At 41.1% G+C, this 21,088-nt stretch overlaps 2 protein-coding genes across 2 annotated transcripts; one reads left to right on the forward strand and one right to left on the reverse strand.

Annotated features, from left to right (window-relative positions):
* Nucleotides 1-781: 781 nt before the first annotated feature.
* LOC127775975 (protein kinase and PP2C-like domain-containing protein) lies at nucleotides 782-7,923 on the reverse strand. The gene is made up of 12 exons (XM_052302292.1): nucleotides 7,665-7,923; nucleotides 7,474-7,591; nucleotides 6,792-6,958; nucleotides 5,685-5,752; nucleotides 5,374-5,597; nucleotides 4,353-4,404; nucleotides 3,391-3,913; nucleotides 3,247-3,316; nucleotides 2,952-3,171; nucleotides 2,760-2,864; nucleotides 2,058-2,153; nucleotides 782-1,295 (listed from the first exon to the last, which is right to left on the reverse strand). Exons 1-12 carry the CDS (start codon nucleotides 7,783-7,785, stop codon nucleotides 1,101-1,103), a joined length of 1,959 nt encoding a protein of 652 aa, XP_052158252.1. The 5' UTR covers nucleotides 7,786-7,923; the 3' UTR covers nucleotides 782-1,100.
* Nucleotides 7,924-9,871: 1,948 nt separating this feature from the next.
* LOC127760832 (DNA damage-repair/toleration protein DRT102) lies at nucleotides 9,872-11,135 on the forward strand. Its single transcript, XM_052285134.1, has one exon. It carries the CDS (start codon nucleotides 10,015-10,017, stop codon nucleotides 10,951-10,953), a length of 939 nt encoding a protein of 312 aa, XP_052141094.1. The 5' UTR covers nucleotides 9,872-10,014; the 3' UTR covers nucleotides 10,954-11,135.
* Nucleotides 11,136-21,088: the final 9,953 nt, after the last annotated feature.

A 21,088-nucleotide genomic window follows, 5' to 3' on the forward strand; every position in this document is an offset into this window, starting at 1 on the left:
ACAGAGCAGTTGATAGTATTAAATTGCAACTGGACCTTGATGAATTCAGTTGCTTTCTTCATCCAAATGTCAGTTACATTGCCTTAATTGGACGAAATTACAACCAGGAAGCTTGAATTCAGAGGAGAAAGTTGACCTGATGTTGATATCTCTGTTTGGCACCAGATTGAGGTTATCAGAAATTTCTGAAGATATAACAAGTGCCGTGGTTATCCGATTTATTTCAAGTTTCTGTAAGAAAGATAGCTGATTCATGATTTCTCCTATTCGTACACAGCGGCACAACTAAGCAAGTGATCTTTTTCTATTTTTTTGAGATGGAGTGATCGTTTGTTGTACAGGTAACAGGTCAGCTTCGCTGTAATGTGATCAAGTTTTTATATTTGAATATAGGTACCAGGTTCCTTAAGTGTACAGCATCATTGTTGCGTAGACTTAATCCACGATTGTGGTTTGTACACAACATTAATGTGAAGACAATGATAGAAAAAAAATATTTTAAGTCGGGTTATTTGACCTTGCATGAATGCATGAGATATCTCGTGACAGTTACTGTATTTATTAAGATAAGTACACTTGGGACCAATAATTATTTTTCACGTGCCTCACGGCTTGGCAACGACAGGTTGCCTCCGGATTATCCGTATTTGACGAACAAAATTTCGGTACCTGTATGAATCATTCAACGATTTCTAGCAGGTGTTGATACAACGAGGAACTGGAAACATTTAAACTTGGACCATCGACAATTCCACAAAATTTTATTGAGATAAGTATTGAATAAATATGGTGGAAACATTTAAAGTTGGACCATCGACAATTCCACAAAATTTTATTGAGATAAGTATTGAATAAATATGTTTTGTTCTTTTGGCCTGGAAGGTGCACAAATGAGATGAATCAGAGTTGCATAAACATTGACCAATGAAAGAATGCTATATCTCCTATCAGAAAGATTAATCATCTTTCTGCCCTAGACAGGGTAATCAGCAAATCCAATTTGTGTACAAGAACGAATCGGTGGCTTCTTTCCTTTACAGTGGTGATAATAGTATCTAAAAATTCTGACAAATGATGAAGTTACCAACAAGGCTTTGTGGTTAGTATATTCGCTCAGCAGTGGAGACGGGGCGAAGGAACACAACGATGACAGTGATGTTGTCCTTGCTGCCACGCGCTGCCGCCTCCGTGGCCAGCCGCTTGGAGCACATTCCAGGCTCTTTTACTGTGTCCTTGATGATGGACAGGACATCCTCGTTGCTCATCACGTCCCACAATCCATCACTTGCCATCACCTACAGGTAACCAAATGAAGTGTGAATCTATAATGAGGTTTCTTATCTTTGATGCCATGTTTCAGTGCATCTCTTGGGTGTTCGCAGAAGCACCAAAACTAGATACCCTGTTTTGAGGTTCATCTCTAGAGTAGTATGTATGAAGTCGAAACTTTGCAATGACCTCTCTTTTTTGAATGGTGGTGTTTACATTAAATTAGGAACAACACAAATATACATATTAGAAGCATAATGCCCAATAACGTTGAAAGAGTTTCATTGCAGCCAAGCAGAGCCAGGCATGTTGAGGGGTTTCTCAAAGAAACGTAGTTTAGTTACTTCCCTAACAAATAATTAGAAAAAGTAATTTGCCCATTCAATGCAGATAATAGAAATTTTGGAGAAGTAAATAATACTGGATCTCTGATATCATTATAAGATATGAAAGCAAAATAAAGAAAAGGGCCATTGGTCTATTTCTCAGAACTTAAGAATTTTCATACATAGGCTTGGATTTACTACTATATTTTGGTGGCAGTAATTGCTCAGTGTTCTACAAGGGAGAAATAAAGGTATTGCTTGGCTGAAATAAGACAAGCATTCACAGCCAAACTTCCGAAGCTGATGCCAATCATTCAACTGAACAGATTAACAGCGATCGAACAATAATGACATAATAATTTTTATGCCACACTGGTGTTAGCTTTGGTATTCTAAGATATAACAAATTGATGTATGAGAATGAAAGAAACCGCACAGATGAGAGAAACAAAATGGACATACCAGGAACTCATCATCAGGTGATAAAATGGTTTCTATAACCTCAGGTTGTGCTGTGACTGCTGGCTTAAGATCATCATCGCCAATGGACCGTGTGACCTGTCAAAAAATAACCACTCGTTTGTGTAAACTACAGACCTTACGGTTATCCTTTTATTTCTGCAAGAAATAGTATAATTACGCCGATGCAAGTGTCAAGAGATCGTTCATAGTGTGCAAAAGCATAGAACGATTTTTTTTTTTGGGGGGGGGGGGGGGGGGGGAGGTGGGGATAAGAACGAATAATATTCCCAAACCAATTAACCCAAGTAGAATCTTGGGCAGAGTAGCGTATGTATCTGTGGTTGGACCTCAGCAAGGTAAGCTTGAAATCCATGCCCTTCTTTGGACACTGTGTGCTAGCATATACCTTGGCTGAGTTCCAATAGGCATTTCCGTATTGTATTATTCATAGTACAGAAAGGAATATTGCTTGCTGTTTACGTAGCTGACAACCCCATTTGCAGAAACAGCATAATATCACTTCAACAGTTCTAAAACCAACTGAAAAAAAACTCATGGATAGAGGGCGTATAATGTTATGTGAGCATTTTTTTTCTATTGTTATCAAAATTAATGATTATATCATGCATCTACAGCTAATCATGGCTACCATAGTGAATGATACTCATGCGAGCACATGCCATAAAGAGCAAAAGCTAGCACCTGAAGAGCAGCTGCACCAACACGCCATGTATCTATTTGCCATTTGACTTCAGTTCCTTCCTTTACAATCCGTTCTCTTTCCTTTGGACAACTAGCAATATGATCCTACCAAGGCAGAATGAAAACATATCTTATGTTATAATGCTTAAATTTCAAGAAGCGTGCAAAATAAAGAAGAAATATTATGCGGACCCTGGTCATAGGAAATGGTTCACCAGCACGGTTCAGAATTGCCCGGCAATCACCAGCATTCGCTACAAAAAGCTTGTTTCTCACTATCAGTGCTGTCACTGCCGTGCAACCAGGATGCCAATTTTTCTGGGTTATCCTTTTTGACTTCTGGTGAAGAATTAATTCCTCTCGAAATGCTATGTCAGTCCTTACAAATGCTTCTGTAAGGGCATCAGTTGGGCTACGAGAAAACAGAAGTCAGATTGAGACTTCAGGCATGAAAAATGTCATCAGATTGTTTGCATCCATTCCATACCTTGTATTGGAATTAAACTGTTTGAGAAAACCAGGGACTGCTCGAACTGAGAACTCAGCAGCTGCTGAACCTGTAGAAATTGTGGTGTAAGATATGGTAATGCAAAAGTTAGTAAAGAACATTGTCAATTGTTGAGTTGTAGACCTCGGTGACCATCAAAAATGCCAAATGCATGCAGATCCTTTTCTTCGCTCATGTGGGGAAGCATAAAATGGGTATCTTCCATTGTTTCTCTTCGACCACATGTTGCAAAAGATCCCCAACTTAATGTTGGACAGTACTTAGAGGACTGATCGAAAATATCAGACCAATGGTCAACTGTACTGTCCAATTTGTTTCCTTTTGCAAACAACTCCCCTTGGTTCAACCAGCTCAATGCTTCTTGATAGTGGTGAACTTCTGTGTTGCCATTTTGACTCTTGTTTGCAGGAGATGCTAGTGAGCAAGAATTTACAGCTATATGCTTTTCAATTATTTTTAACTCTTCAGTTATATCTTTAAATGATGGTCTCTGTTGAGGATCAGAGTCCCAGCATCGCTGGATAAGTGACAAGAGGCTAGGTGGAGCACCAGACTTAGGAAGGGCAAGAGCTGGGCGCAATCCTTGAGAAACAATTGCTGCTGTAAGTTGTTGTTCGGTGTAAGTCATTTCAAGAACGGTGTGTGCCTAGAGAAAAATCAATGAGTTCCCAATTGTAGAAAATAATGTATCTCACATGTTTGCTTCAGCAATGGCATTATATATGTAATTAAAGCTAATACAGGGCTAGAGGCGCACATGCATGATTGTACAACCAATCATATATGAAGATAAATGATGCTATAATTTCAAGTATTTGGATATAACAGAAATAGTCAACAGGAACTAAAGATTATAGCAAACAACCCAAATTTCTAAATGGGATAGAATGTCAAAGCACTTAATGTACCTTTTCCATTAGGGCAGCATGAAATAAATGGTATTCAAGTGTGGGGATGGCTAGATGCATGTCCAATTAGAATTTTTAACAAAATGATGTTATATAATTTAGAAACCATACACAACAACCTGTGCTGTTGGAGTGAAAATGTGAAAGAGACAAAGATAAAGAACAAAAAATACGTACCTGTGCTTCTGCTCGTAGGTCTGTATAAGGCACCACACCCGTAAGTAGCTCACTGTAAATTGATGAAAAAAAAATGAAACTGTTAATACATGAAAACCTAAGCTAGTTGAGTATTTTCATTTGTTTTGAATTATTTTATGTACACAGGGTAAGAAAAAGCCTGAGAAAGAGTGGGACAGAGTGTGCAAGTAACATTTGGAACCATGCAGCTTTGTTTCAAATGAGCATTTCACATCAGCTGGCCAAAGTATACAATTAGTATAATTTAGCCAAATGTGTCCCTCGTCCCTTTTACAGTCATGTTATTATCAGTGGAAGTGAAATCCGTAATGTTCACAGTTCAACAGAAGCAGCATGTGTATGCAGATGAGTATACTGTGTTGTCACCAAAACCAGGTTGCACGACTAGATATGCAGCTAGATATAGTCAATCAGTCACCATGTCAAAGCATTTATTAAAATTTAAAAGTTAAACTTGTATATATTTTCTTGCAGGACTTAACAAGACATGATCATAACACAATAAAAATTGGTTGATTGGTTGCTTATCTTAATACAGTGCTAATATCACTGCAAGCCACACAACCAAAATAAAACGTGATTTATATGAACTAGTATTCAACAACAGAGAACAAAATGATAGGAATATCACATTTTGTGATCATGGCCCTTAGTTACAGATATGAGAGAACATTCGTGTAGGTTTCCATGTCCAACATTTGTTCAACATGGAATATATCTCCCCGCACAAAAAAAAAATAGAATACATCACCTAGCAGAAGTGTATATGTAATGCAAGTCTATATGGGAAACACCAAATCCTCCAACACAGAAAAGGCAATTTACCTCCAAGCAACCATCTACATATGCGTGGACTGGTTATATGGTACTTAACAGAAACAGAGGCAATATGTCATGCATACCACCAAGAAAACACAAACGTATTTTCTCAGGCAATGGAGTACACATTTGAAGTATATGAGGCCAAACTGCAGTTAATACCAAGAGAGAAATGGCTTACTTGATAGATATTGCAAAGCTATATACATCTGATTTCTCTGTATGTATGTCCTTTCTCAAAATTTCTGGTGCCATGTATATTAATGTCCCAACCATGTTCTTTTTATGGAAACCACCAGTAGGCTTGCCAGATGATCTCCAGTTTTCAACTGAAACATGCTTGATGTCCTTCTGGTACATGGCTAAGCCAAAATCTGCTAAATGTGGATGGAAGTCCTTATCTATCTGTACACAATTATTAGACTTTGTTAATGTATGTAGAAATGCATTATGTGTAGAACTTAAATCATTCAATATAGAAGACAAAATTACCAAAATGTTTGCAGGCTTTATATCTCTGTGTACTATGCCAAGGATGTTTAGGTATTGAAGAGCCTTTGCTGCAATATACATTGAAAATAAATGTTAATTTGCGCTTTATCAACAACAGATGTTCAATTCAAGTTAGAGCCAGCAAGAAACTTCAAATTAGAATAACAAACTAAACACAATGACATATTTCTCATTCTGAATTAGTAAGAACTAATTGTTCATACTTGGTTCATGGACTTTAAGAAGATCTTACTATCATCCTCTTATCTATATTTCAGGAGGAATATTTTTGTTTTTATTTCACCTAACATTCAGGGGGGAAATTAGCTATCCATGAATTAATTTTACATTTGTGCATTCGGTTACATAATAAGCACCGTACCACAAAAGGTTAGCAGAGAAATACAGTGGTATATTAATAAAAAGGAAATGAAAAATCGTTCAAAAATCGCTACATGTGAAAGGACAAAAATGATAGGGAAAAATTCGGTATTTTCAACAGAAATGCTGCAAATGTGTCGGAAACATTTATCGTGCCATTATTTACTCTAAGATCAAGAACAAGGGTTTTCAGAATATATCTGCATTGAAAATACTACATGACCATTGCAATCCTGATCCTAGCCATATAAAATAGTGATCTAGAGCATATGAAAGCAATTCTGCGTAGGATCCTGATCTTAATTACCTTACTTAAAATTGCTAGCACAAAAGAACATAACCAAGTTACACCCTCACTAGTTTCTAAAAGAAGTCACTAAACGCAGTAGATAATATTAAAGTTATATTGAGAAATAGAAAATGTTCATGTAGGCCAGAACTCACATGTTATAGAGTCCAGAATACGTATGATACGATGACAAGAAATCATCGCGTCAAGCTCAGAAGTGATACAGGAGTTAAAAAGTTGCTTAATTGCTTGAAACAAGTGGGGAACTGCCAACTCACGATTGAATCAAACATATCAAGATGGGTCCTAAAACAACAGCATTCCCGGTTTGAAGGCAGCCATGTTTTGTCTTATTCTAATATAGAAAAGAAACATACACATGACACGATTCAATCTCTCAAAGAGTAAAAGGAAACTTGATTGCAATAAATTGGGACCTAGATCAGTGGCAATGGTGACCACTTGCTGCACAGAAGGGTTCCACTCCTCAACATGTATCTTGTCCGCAAGGTTTGGAGGTTCAAAGAAATCAAAGAACATCAAGTAATTCGGAGGACGTGCATGTGCTGCGACCAGTCTCGCCAACCCTGGGTGATCCAGTTCACTGCACAGACATAGACCCATTTTATTTCAATGAACCTGTCAAGAGCAATTCTTGAAGAAGTATGTTTTCACTTATTCAGGATATAAACAACCATTTTCAAGCCAAGAGTTGAAAGCTGAAATGATAGTTTGCAAGTTTTACAAGCGTTACATGTCATAATTACAAGTGTCGGCAAGTATCCAAGAAACTAAACTCCCTGCTTTTCATCATGAAATCAATCAATATTTGCAACAGCTTAAAGCTACCATATACTATTGCATAAGGGTTCGTAATTAACACTCTGTTTGCACCAAAAGATTACCGCCTAACGATCAAGCAATAATGGAACACAAGCACTGGTCAGGTGGTCATCCTGACTCACCGATAAATTTATGATCACAAGTCTCTGCCAAGCTATAAAATGCTAGCTATCCCATCGGTTATGAGCACTAACTTCCATCTCGAGCATCAGCAACCCAAACGACAACAGTGAGAGAAACTCGACAGGCAACGGAACAAACATGGGGAGTACCCACCAGAGCAGCTGCAGCTGGTAGTGGAACTTGTCGAGGTCGTCGGAGGTGGACAGCACGGGCTTCTTGGCCGCGACGCGCTCGCCGCCCAGCCGCGCCTCGTACACCGTGCTCTCCGACCCTGCGCGCGGCACATTCCATTTTCCTCGTCAGAACTAGTAGAGCGTAGAGAGAGAGAGAGAGGATTTAGTTACCTTTGGCGATGGGGGAGAGGAGGGAGAAGGAGGAGGGCGGGAGGTGGAGCGGGATGGCGGCGCTCCGGCAGCACCCGCGCACGCACCGGTTGGACTCCTCCGGCGGCACCTCCACCCCCATCTTCCTCGCCGCCGCCGCCGCCGCCGCGGGAAGACGAATCGAACACGGCGGTGGCGGAGGAGGCGATCAGGCGGATTCAGAAGGGAAATCGTATGGGCTGTGCCTGTGGACGGGGCAGGGGCGGCGTGGCGAGGAGGCGGCCAACGACTCGAGAAATGGGATTCGTTGACTTCGCCCCTTGTCTTTTGTCTGCCTCGCTGACGTGTGGGGCCCACCCTCACGTACGGATCCACATGCCAGGGGCTGAAGGCGACGAGTAACCCACCTGACCCCACCACCAGTCTCGTCTGAGGTGTGCAATTGTGCTGTGGAAGAGAGCTCACTTTGCGCTCAAGCGTCAGCTGGCATCGTCATTTTCTTAAGCCAATGATTCCGTTCAGGTTACATTAGAGAACGTATTAGTTCTACAATGTTCTAGAGCTTTGTAATTTTAAATACAATAATAAATAAACGATCACAAGTCAAAAGTTTTCAAGTCCAGTCTTCAGCAAAAAGATGATCAATATATTCGGCTTGTATTTTCTATAGCTACACGGCAGCTAGTTGCAGCCGCACAACACAAGCGCTGGCAGCCGAATAGGCCCTATACTCTTTCCTCTCATAAGTTGGATGAATGATGATTTGGTATCACGATAATACGATATATATTTAGGCCAACTCTATGCTAACAAGTCACAATGGGTAAGGGAAAGTGGAGATCACTGTAAGTTCTTGCAATGGATTGAGCCCAAGTCAAATAAGTATGAGTATCAAGGTACAATAGAAACACCCCTAGCTACACGGCTGCCATATGTACACTATTTGTTTATTGTGATAGTTAAGAATAGGGAGTGGGAAATGAAAATTGTTGCTGAAACCAATGGCTCGAGTGGTATAATTAGCACCCAAGTATTTGGCTGTCTTGTTTTAGCTAAGACTATGTATTGTTGTGTGAGTTCCGAGCGCAAGCATCAGCGACACAACCCCCTTATCAAAAGTTATAGTATTTGACAGCTATTAGACGATAAAATAAAGAATATCGAGGAGGTACTGTAGAGAATATGTAGGATCAAGCTAGGTTTTCCCGGAAGGATGGTGACAATGGATTTTGAGTGGGTGGAGGTGGAGCATGATGGTTGATGCCATTGGTTAGTGACGGATATTGTAAGAGTGAGAAGACCTGACCTGTTAAATCGACTCAACCAAAGGTGTTTCATTCTCATGATAAAAAAGAAAAGGCAAATTCATTCTTATTTTATACAAAGGCAAGAAATGACATTATAGTGGAGATGAGGTGCCATTTTATATGTCATTTGCAAGCGGTATTAGAATTAAATCCATATCTAAAGGTGTAATCCCAAATTTCTCATCATCCGAACATTGGATCCCTAGAGTTAGAACTACAATCATTCCAATAAAATCAATTTAATATACAAACATCAAATCTACTCCATCCATACAAAAACAATCTAATCATGTGTCCAGTTCAAATCTAGGATTGTTTTTCTTTTTCGGGAGGGAGTATTGTAGATTGAGATTCAGAGCTATGCTAAATACTCCATCCGTCCCAAAATAAGTGCAGTTTTGCACTGCTCATGTCCAAGTTTTATTTGAATTTTTTTTTATTATTAGTACTTTTATTGTTAGTAGATGATAAAATATTAATAATACTTTACGTGTGATTAGTTTTTTAAAAAAAATCATAAATTTTTAAAATAAAACGGACGGTCAAATGCTAGATACGGATTACCATGGCTGCACTTATTTTAGGCAGACGTAGTAAAACCTAAGGGTGTGTTTGGATAATGGGAAATGAGGAGTGAGATTGGGATTGGGAAATGAATGAAGAGTTATGATTAAATGGATGAGAGAGAATGAATGATTAAGATTTAAAGAAGAGTGGGAAATTATTTCCCTTAGATATTTGTCAAACACTGCCTAAGTTATCAAAATTACAACCTCCAGACAAATGATCCTCCTATTTCCTTATTATAACTTAATTTGTCTCTTTAGGCCTTTACCAACGTGTCACTCGACGCAACCAAAGAAGAACAGATAAAATATCTGTACGATCGCCGCCCTGGTCGTGGTCGTCCTCCTCACCGCGGTCACCTCTCTCACTTCACTCAGCTCACTCACTGCTGCTGTCGTACTTGTGGCCACTGCTCTGCTCCCTCCCCTCGCCTCGCCCTCAGATCCATCCAGCCCCCGCCGCGCCCCGCAACCGCGACATCCACCGCCCCATCCCCCATGGCCGCCGCCGCCGCCGACCGCCGCTTCAAGATCTTCGCGGCCGCCGACGCCTTCGGCCAGCCGCTCAAGGACGCCGTCGTCGCGCACCTCCGCGCCCACCCCTCCGTCGCCGACGTCGTCGACCTCGGCGTCGACAAGTACTACGCCGCCGCCGCCGCCGTCGCCCGCAGCCTCGTCGCCACCGCCACCTCCTCCGACCCCGCCATCGAGGCCCGCGGCGTCGTGGTCTGCGGCACGGGCGCCGGCGTCGCCATCTTCGCCAACAAGTACCCCGGCGTCTACGCCACCCACTGCGCCACCGCCGCCGACGCCGTCAACACCCGCTCCATCAACGCCTGCAACGTCCTCGCGCTCTCCGGCTCCTCCACCCCGCCCGACGCCGCCGCCGCCATCGCCGACGCCTGGCTCGCCACCCCATTCCGCGCCCCGTGCCCGGCCTCCGGCGACGCCCCCTGGCCCGACGACATCCAGCGCTTCTTCGACTCCGCGCCCGCCGAGATGGCCGCCATCCCCGACGTCCCCTCCGTCCCTGACTCCGCCTGCGCCATCTGCTGCCTGAGGAAGGGGATGGAGTTCGAGCCGGTGGGGATCATGCCCGGCGGCGAGATGCGGATCGTGCGGGAGAGCCCCACGTCGGCGTACGTCCGGTTCAAGGCCGGGAGCGTGGAGCCGGCGCACCACCACACGTTCGGCCACGACCTGGTGGTGATCAGCGGCAAGAAGAAGGTCTGGAACCTCACCAAGAAGGAGAGCTACGACCTGGTCGACGGCGACTTCCTCTTCACGCCGGCCGGCGACGTGCACCGCGTCAAGTACTTCGAGGACACCGAGTTCTTCATCCGCTGGGACGGCCATTGGGACATCTTCCTCGACGAGGACCTCGACGCCGCGCGCAGCGCCATCGATGCGGAGCTTGGAGCAGCAACCGCCAAGTGAGGCTGCCATGGCCCAATAGCCCATGTGTGATGATGAGGTTGTTTGCCAAGGTGCCCTTCATGTCCCCATTCCTTGTGTTTTAGTACTACCATGCTTTGTTCTACAGAATGTTGCTGGTTTGACCTTGATATGCTTGTACATACTGAGCTGGATAATAAAATGCGTATTGCAAGGTTGCTGTATCCTTGGTCAAGGTTGAAACTCATGCCTTTCCACAAATTTGTGGCAATTATGTTGATTGTTATGGTTGTCAATTATTTAATGTTAGCTGTTACGCAACCACGAGAGTGTTTTGGCTTGAATAGTACTTAATTCTATTTGTTTCATGACTCTCAGTGTCCCAGAATGTCTGAAATAGTTGGATTATTTTTTGCTGGAAAATGACCATCTAAAAGATAGTTTTATCTCTGATGCAAAGCATTGAACTGGTAGAGGTTAAGAACACAGAGACTACAAGTTAATAAGTCCAGCTTAAAGTTGTTTCAGAAATTGAATAGAAATCAGATGATAAAATAAAATCAACATTTGAGAAATTTGGGTTATTTAACTATGAATCAATTGTAGTTCTAATGGAGTGTTGAACCTGCTCCATAAATTCAACTGCAAATCTCACCTTTAGGCTCCAATGTGACAATCATCTGATGAGCATTTTATTTGAAGGATAAAGTCCTTCTCAGGACTCTTAAACCTTACAGAATTTCAAACAATGTAATGTTTCGAGTTTGCAGTAGTTCTAGCATGGTCAACTTCTTGGAGACTTGTTGTGGATGGCAAGATTTGATTACAAGCCAAGCAATATCGTTGAAAAAAAAAACAAGGAGTGTTCTACGTAGTTCCTTTTGTATGGCAACAACCAAAGATCAGTCTTCGCGATAGATTAACCATAAACTAGTTGCAGTTTCAAATTTGGTTGCAAAATATTTGCCTATTGTTGCTCCCCTGCAAGCTCAATGCAGAAGTATCTTGCAAAACATTTGGAACAATGTCCAGTGGTTGGGCTGCTCTCATGGCTCATAGCTGCTATACTGTGATAGTGTTCTGGCCTCCTCTCTGAAAGTACTCTTTGAGCCTGAAGAATCTGAGATAGATCAAATTCTGTGAGGTTTGTCCATAGGAAGGTATGTTAGATAACTTTCAGTGATGAAGTTCTATAATCATACCAATACAATTAAGTGAATTGACAGGAGTACCTGATAGTTTTAGCTCCAAAACCACACATTAGGTGATTTTCCCCAGAAAATGGAAATTCTCTTCCATTTCTAATGCACCACATTTCACTTCACAATTATAATAGTGTTGTCCCCACATCTGGGAAAGTGTTTTGGCCTGATTTCAAGGATTTAATTCATAGAGAATAAGCAGAAAGAGCTTACAAGTAAGGTGTTTGATCATAGATTAAAAAAGTAGTAAAAACTGACATCATGTCTCCTCCATCTGCTATCGGCATATGAATATAACTCTGTTATATAAATTCGTATAAATCAAATAGCTAATAACACAACCATTTACTGTGATAATTGTGCAATTGGCATGTAAGTTGCTGTTTCTGTTCTTACAATCCATAGAGTTCACATCTGGGTTCTGATTGGTTGAGAATTAGGTTTGTTATCGGTGTGCTAGTTCTTCTCCTCATCTGTAATTCTCTCCATCTTGCTTCCTGTTAATGCTTGTTATCGAACATGCTTCGTAGAGAAGATATTGTCACCCAGGTAACCTTTTACTGTTTAATATTACACCAGTGTGTATTGTCCTTGAAGGGCATTTATTCTTTTCTTTCCAAGTTGTTAATGTGTCACTGATACTATCATGCATAATGGAGTTCAAGCATCAATCATATAACTGCTGCCATCATTCAGTCACAAAGTAAGCAATTCTGTTGATGTACCAAGTGATGGAAACCACTCTAAGTATGCACCAACTTAATATAAAAAAGCAGTATGAACATCAGTGGGACAGTCAATCAGTGATACTATTATGTTCTACCCTCAAACATCTTCAATCTATCAGCACCATAATTGTCTCATAACGCGCATGATCTCTGACTTGCTTGGGACCATATCATGGCACTTTCCATTTCTTTTCTGTTAAGTTAAGGTATCACCTGTAAGTTGTAACTCTCACTTGTCATAGGCATGCGTTATTGCTGTTCTTCAGATTTCTTAGTGCTGTAGAATGTTAATCCTAGTCAGATGTCCGGCTTCATTGATTCTAGAAATCCGAATGGTATCACATTGATCAGTTTTTATGTGTTTCATCCGTTTATGTTCTTTTTAACCTCAACTTATATTTTCTCCGCCTTATTCTTGTTTTATTGTTTTGGCCTCAACACAATGTTTCGTGCCCACCAGTTTAAACTTTAAACGTAGTAAATCATTGCAAAACTTTAATGATTGCTAACTGTAGTTTCAAATGTACCATTCTTTAAATTGCAGTCTCTTGCAGAATTTTTATAGAAATCATCACCATCTCTTGAAAGGAGATAACAGTGAAGTGGGTATTTAAACTATAGTGATTCTCGACATTGCAAATTTGCATGACGTGGCTGCCTCATTCAGTTATGGGTCCTGCTACTTTTGGATATGTCTTTTATGTTGTAGCAGCTTCTCTTGTTGTCGAGGCTTTGAGCACTAGTAGCTAAACTTAATCAAAACGCACACAAAAAGGCCTTTTGCACCTCACAGAATGGGACCTTATACCCTTTCTATGATATGGTAATATGTTTAGTTTATCTTTCTACCAGGAAACTGTAGAAATCTTGAGTAGCAATTACCTAATTTATGCATATTTTCTTTATGTTTGCTTGGTGAGAACTTGGAAGCAGTCATGGTTGACAGCTTGACAACCACAGCATAAAAAAAATGACATCCACAAGCAGCATTCTGATGTTACAACACTGATGATCTGTGCCCGATTTTTGGCTGATATCAACGGGTACATCCTATATTATAAAATGTTGGCCACAAACATGATGCTGAAATAATTATCCTTGAATCCTGGTGAATTCTCACCCATCCAGTTGATGCTGGTGATGATCAACAAAAGCTCCAGTTGCTTGTTTCACATGGCTGACGACACATCTATGTCTGCTAGATCTCTGAACTGCAGAGTCTGTTCTGCTTATGAACATATTATTGTTTTCTTTCCCTCTAAGCTAGATGCATCATGCATGTCAATAAGGGCTCAAGACATCATGTTGTTTTGGCCTCTTGGAGGTGGAGCAAGAAGAAAGATAAGATGCACCTTTCTGCCTTTTTAGTGTTGCATTTCCCAAACGAGATGTTGCTTAGGGAGAAGAAATTGAGAAACACAATGAAGGCAGTGTAAAAGGTATACTCGTAAAGAAGAAAAATATTGCATAGCCCATTTGTCATGCACATGGCTAGTGTGCATTACCAAGTTGACATGATATATTTTATCACAAGGTAAACAAATCCTTTGCAATATTGCTCTCTGACTTTGAGTGGCTAGCATGTGGGCCCCACAACCAACGAGCCCACATGTGAGCCCACATGTCAGTGAACCCACGTAAGAGGACAATATTGCAGAGGAGAATCATCCCATCACACGAGTCTAAAATCCCATTTAGGGGGTGTTTAGATACAGGGGTGTAAAGTTTTATCGTGTCACATCAGATATTTTATAGGGTGTCGCATATGGTGTTCGGGCATTAATAAAAAAACTAATTATAGAATCCGTCAGTAAACCGCGAGACGAATTTATTAAGCCTAATTAATTTATCATTAGCAAATGTTTACTGTAGCACCACATTGTCAAATCATGGAACAATTAGGGTTAAAAGGTTTGTCTCATAAATTAGTCACAATATGTGCAATTAATTATTTTGTTAGCCTATATTTAATATTTCATGTAGGTGTTTAAACATTCGATGTGACAGGGTAAAAATTTTTGGGGTGGGATCTAAACACCCCCCTCAAGTTCTGGGTATGGTTGATGGGTGTTGGTGTCAGGATTCTAGGGCTTCTAGCTCTGCTTCTGCATTTGCTGCCTTCGGAAGAGTGGAGGATGGTGCTTCTGGTTTTGGTGGGAATGGGGTTGGACCGGAGGGAAGTTTTGCAAATTGTCCATCAAGCTCAATCTGTTGCTGCTGGAGGTGGGGAGAAAGGGATGGAGGAAGATGGTTGCGCTGTTCATGGGCCATCGGTGTTAGCCCATAAGGCGCCACGAGCGCCATAACGATGCTGAGCTGGAACTGCCAAGATATAGGCGGTCACCTTGGCAGTAAGATGATGCATTACCTCCTTCGTACCGTAGCATCTACTATGTCACAGGTAATTTTTATTTCTTAAAAAATGATAGTGAAATGTCGCAGGTAATTAAAATGGATAATCAAAATGTTCAACAGGTAAACACCCAAACCCTTCCCCTCATGAATCAAATTTAGAAAAATAAACTGATTCCTCCAAGAGTGAAGACTTTTGCTTGGAGATTACTCAGAGGCTCTTCCTCCCAGAGGCTAAATTGCAGAATGAGAGATATTTCGCTCAACTTTGGCAGATGTGGGCAGCTGGAGTCTGATTATCATCTTCTTTTTGCTTGTCCTTTCAGTAAACTAACTTGGAGAATTTCTGAGGCTAACATATCTATTTTTGTGGCAATTATGAAAAATATAGGAATGACTTAAAATTTCAGAATAAACATAGAGAACCTACTGATGTTTGTTTTGCAGCTGAAGCAATGGGGAAGACTTATGCCAAATTCTCATCTCAGCAGGAAAATCAAGACGAACATGACGAAGTTACTACTCACATAAGAATACCAGATATTCCGAGGGGTAATAGGTGTTATGTTGATGCAGCCTGGTGGATGACCATGCTGGAATTGGAGCCTTCTTCCACATACCAAGCACTGAAAATGCACTTTTTCTAAGAGCAAGTTTAATAGTATAGCCCACTATTAGCTCTAAATCACCTATAGCCAATTCATACAATAGTTGCTTACTATACTATTAATACCTGGTTCCACCTGTCATACACACATTACGTCTTGGAGTCTGTGCTGCAGCTGGCTACAGATCTGTAGCCTGATGCTCTTCTCTCTCTTCTTTTATCTCTTTAATATATGTTTATAGCTAGCTTATAGCCTGCTATTGTATCTGCCCTAAAAGCTACTATTTTGGTAGCTCGATCATCTTTGCAGGGATAATTGTTGGCTCTTCAAATGGCGATGGAGGTAGCAAATTTTTTGGACTTAGCAGGTACCATTTTCCTGACCGACAACGAGATGATAAACGCAATGATAAGGAGAAACTTTGAAGATGAGCCAGGACACTGGAGTCTGAGGCCTTTCCTTAGTCAAATTCAAACAAATATTCCGGACAATTTGATGCAGGACAAATGGATTCTCAGAGAAATTAACAAGATGGCAGAGCGCAGACATATTGGCTAAGGATGCGAGAGATTACTATCATCAGAACTAGTGCATATTTGTCAAAACATCTCTCATCTAGCCTATTATAATAGAAGATGTTATGCAAAGGATATCAAAGGTCGTTTCAGTTTCAATAAATTGTATTCTGAACCGTGTAGTATGTTTCTAGTTTTTTTTTTCAATAAAAAAAATTAAAAAGAGAGAAAAAAAGATGATTGCATAGCGCATGTGTCACGCGCTTGGGCTGCTAGTGTGGCGGATGCTCCTCAGGGCTCAGAGGGAATTCATCAAATCAATTCATAAGTAAGTTGTTTAAAATATTGCTACGTGCACATATACCACGCACGCCGTGCTGCCAACTAGCACACGAGCTCACTCGTGCTCTTCGTGTGCCTCCACTTTGGCACGCCTGGATGGCGCCGTGGCCACCAATTGAGGAGCAGCGTGCCGGCTTGGTTCCCCGGTATGGGACTAAACCCAAGCAACCACTATTTAAATGTCCCTTAATTTGTATTCTACTCGTTTGGGCCCAACGTGGTCGGCCCGCGTCCCGTCTTTGCCGTCGGCCTGCGTGCCGTTTATTTTACTCTGGCGAACAATCATCCTGATTCCCTGAGTTAATTAGGTCTTGGTTCTGTTTGTTTTTTACCAGAAAATTAACATTGTGCCATCTTCAAAAACGGGTTTCGCTCAAATGCCACTTTAGGAGTGGGTTTCTTTAAAATACCACTTTCAACTGAAGCCTACACGCTATAATACCCGAACAGGCGAAAATACCCCTATTTCTACCCTTCTTCCACCTTCGTCGGTGACCAGCGGCGCGGGGATAGCTGGTGCATGGCCAGCGCGGCACGCGGTCACGTGTTCGTCACTGGAGGTGTCCGCGCCGGCTACGAACCTGCCGTCGCCTGCTCCGGCGCGTTGTGGGACCCTGCGGCCTCGCCGCCCGCCGCCGTGTGGGAGCCGATCCTGCCGCTGCACGACGGGCGGTTCAGCCGCGACGCCGCGGAGGCCGTATGCTCCGGCGGGAAGGTCTGCATGGTCAACCTACGCAGCCGCGGCGCTAAGGAGCGTGTAGTGTTCGACCTCAGTGCCGACCGCTGGGAGGACATGCCGCCCGGCATGTTCGCCGGTTGGAAGGGCCCCGCGGCAGCGTCGCCCCCGGACGACGGCGAGACCATCTACGTCGTGGACGAGGAGCACAGCACGCTCACCACCTGTGACTGGGGCACCGCCCGCTGGAGGATGGTAGCTGAGTCCGAGCGCCTCAAGGGCGCGACGGTCGGCGAACTACGCGCTCGACGGCAGGTGGACGAAGGAGCCAAGGGCAATTTGTCCAAAGTAGCATTCAGGTATGTAACATTCGGTTAAAAGTGCCATTTTAAAAAAACCCACCACCAGCATGGTATTTGAGCGAAACCCTTTTTAAAGATGGCACAATATCATTTTCTCCTTTTTTTTTTTTTTTTTTTACCCCTGAGCTCGTCTAGCCCGGCTAATGATTAGTGCACGCAGGATCGAATGGTCCATCTTCGCCGATCGATCAAGATCCTTTTTTGCTTCTTGGTTGGAGTCGCGGGTATTGTAGATTTCTGTAAGCAGATTTGTGATTGTTTTATCCCTGTGTGATCTGTGGATGGTAATTGATTTATTCGAGTTATTAAGTTGGTATTACGAATGCCCGTCTTAATTTATAACAAACCTTAAAAAAAACAGTTTCGTCTATCATAAGCTTGAAGGTGACCATAACACTGCTTGAAGGTAAAAGATACTCCATCCGTCCCAAAATATAAGTATTTTTGGACTTCGACACGGTCTTCGAGATGCTATTTTGATCAAGAATATTTATAAAAGCAAGATGTTTTAAATAAAAAGAGTTGTATATTATGACGGTTTGTTTAATGATAAATATAGTAATATCAATATTACATGATTGATCTTTTTTATTTTACTATAAAAAATACCCGTGCGTTGCAACGGGTGAAGATTATTTTAATCTTATTATTGTATACGGTTTAGTTTAGGTGAAATTCACTCTAAGAATTTGCTTGGATATATATTTTTCTAGAAAATCACGAGCTACAATTAGAAGTCTGATCATCTCAAGTTAGCATGCGAATTTTTAAAGAGATTTCTTATACGACTCCATCCGTATTTTCAAAAGGGAACGAACTTAAAACCTGACTCAAATACGGTTCTATATTTCCAAAAGCGAACAAACTTAAAAACCGACTCATACACGGATTACGTACCAAAGTACCAGCAAAAACATCTTCAATTTTTATAATAGTAGTGATTAATAGTCGAAGTTATAAATATTTGACTTGACACTATGCTAAAATTACTTATATTTTGGGACGGAGGGAGTATTAGATGTGATCCATATGTTCCACTTGTGTTTGGGGAGCCTGTTTTAATTATCAACTGGCCGTCCACTCGTTATTACATACTAACTAATAAATGGTTATGTTTTTTTTTTAAAATAATGTAGATCAATATGTATTACATCACTCTGCATATTACAGGTTAAAATTTGACTTGTACAAGTTAAAAAAAAATAACAAATTTGACTACAGATATACTCATTTGCTTATATTCTAGAGATAAATTTGGACACATATTTGTCCAGATTCATCTTTAAAATTGGATTTTTTAGACAGAGAATGTATCAAATTTGATATTTACAAGTTATAACAAACATACCAAATTAAGCTATAAAAAAAACTAGGGAAAATTGGAACCATGCCATTATAATTTTATAAAATTTAAGATATGCCATCCTGACCCACATGTCATTGACTCATATGGGTCCTACATGTCATTGAGATACCGATGGCATATCTCAAACTTTACAAAATTATAATGGCATGGTTCCAATTTACCCAAAAAACTATAAGTACTCCCTTCGTTCTAGAAAAAGTCTATATGTCCAGATGTATCTATAGGATTGGGTGTTTTGTTTGAGACATTTAACCAGTGAGGAGCCTTTGAGTCTGTTTGGGGGAGCTTCTAGCTGCTGCAGCTTCTCCCAGAATCAAAAGCTCCCCAAACAGTTCAGTTTTTGGTCCAGATTCTGAGAAGCTGTAGTTGTATAATTCAGGAAATGAACTAAACGCCAGAAACTGAAAAACCTAGCTTTTTCAGATTCTGAGAAACTAGCTACCAACCAGCTGTTTCTCATAATCTTAAACTTTCCAAACAGGCCCTTTATTTCTTTAGCAAGGGTGAAGGAATAACTTACGGAAAGACACCCATCTACATTAATGACACTATTGTTTAGATTGACGGAGGTTAATAGCACCCATGTAAGAGTAGGTATAATAGCAGGCTATAAGCCAACTATAAACATATTTTAAAGAGATAAAGAAAGAGAGAAGGGCAGCGGGCTACAGATCAGTAGCCAGCTGCAGCATGGACTCCAAGACGTAATGTGTGTATAACAGGTGGGACCAGATGCAAATAGTATAGTAAGCAACTATTATATAAATTGGCTATAGATAATTTGAAGCTAGTAGTGGGCTGCACTATTGACCTTGCTCTAATGAGAGGTTCAAGCCCTCCTATGAATCAAGAAGGACTTAAACATCTAAAATGGGACACGCACACACATCTATATCTCTATCTCCACTATTCAAAAGGTGCGTGGACGCATAGCTTGTGTTGATAATGGACGAACAACACGCACGTCGATGGCGAAAGGGCGAACAGCACGACGGCCAGTAGCGGATCTACAAGTTCCCTTGACGGCTGCTGGTGTCGTAGCCTCCACAAAAAGAAGTAATTAAATTAGACAATTATTAAGTGATAATACATTGGTTAATGCGGTGGAGCCTGGGCACCCTGCCTGTGGTGGCCGGCTGGCCGCCACCGAGGAACGGACGGCCTGTTTGGTAAGAGAAGAGAAGAGGAATGGGAGTTTCAAGGAGGAAGTTGATGGTGGGATTGGTTATGGGAGTTACTTTTCATCCCTTATTTTGTTTCACATCGAATTCCCTAGCCTCCCCCAGATAAAAGATTGGTGGGAATTGGACCTTTTAATTCCCTATCCCAAACCCCCTCGAATTCCCAAATCTTTTAACCAAACTATAGACTTAAACTTACAGATATCATAAACTCTAATTTCTCATCACTAACTCCCTCCAACCAAAGGAGGATGAGAGCAGCATGATTAGAGCGCCCGAATACGTTGGGCATAGTGATACGCTAAGGGAAACAATTCAAAATTTCTCTACAGATTGCTCTTCATGCTTCCAGATTCGTGAGGTAGTAATAGATAGATAGATTTGTCACACGTTCGTGAGCTTAATAATCTAAACATATATTTGAACTCCAGATAAAAAAAAAATCAAAATTTGAACTTGTAAATTTGCTGATATTTATATACCAATGCACCGTTTTGGCAGGCGGTTTAGCTAGTTCTCGCTATACGATCTATCGGAAAATACTTACAATCAGACGTCCGATGCAATCACAAATATCGGACATCTCCATCATGCTAGGACTAGTATACGTTTGTCTGGTGCTAGGATGCTTTTTTGTGTAATGATGTTGCGATTATTTTTTTTGTGCTTAGATGCTCAGTATAACAACTTCGTTTTCACATTTTAAACAACTTTTTCTTATATTTTATTTATCCTATCAATGATCTAATCATACCACTGTATTTGTTATAATTAAATCTTTACAACAAGATTTTACTTGATATGTTCTGATATTTTTTTACAACATATTTTTTAATATTGCGCAC

The sequence above is a fragment of the Oryza glaberrima genome, chromosome 1, assembly GCF_000147395.1.
Source record: "Oryza glaberrima chromosome 1, OglaRS2, whole genome shotgun sequence".
Classification (NCBI taxonomy): Eukaryota; Viridiplantae; Streptophyta; class Magnoliopsida; order Poales; family Poaceae; genus Oryza; species Oryza glaberrima.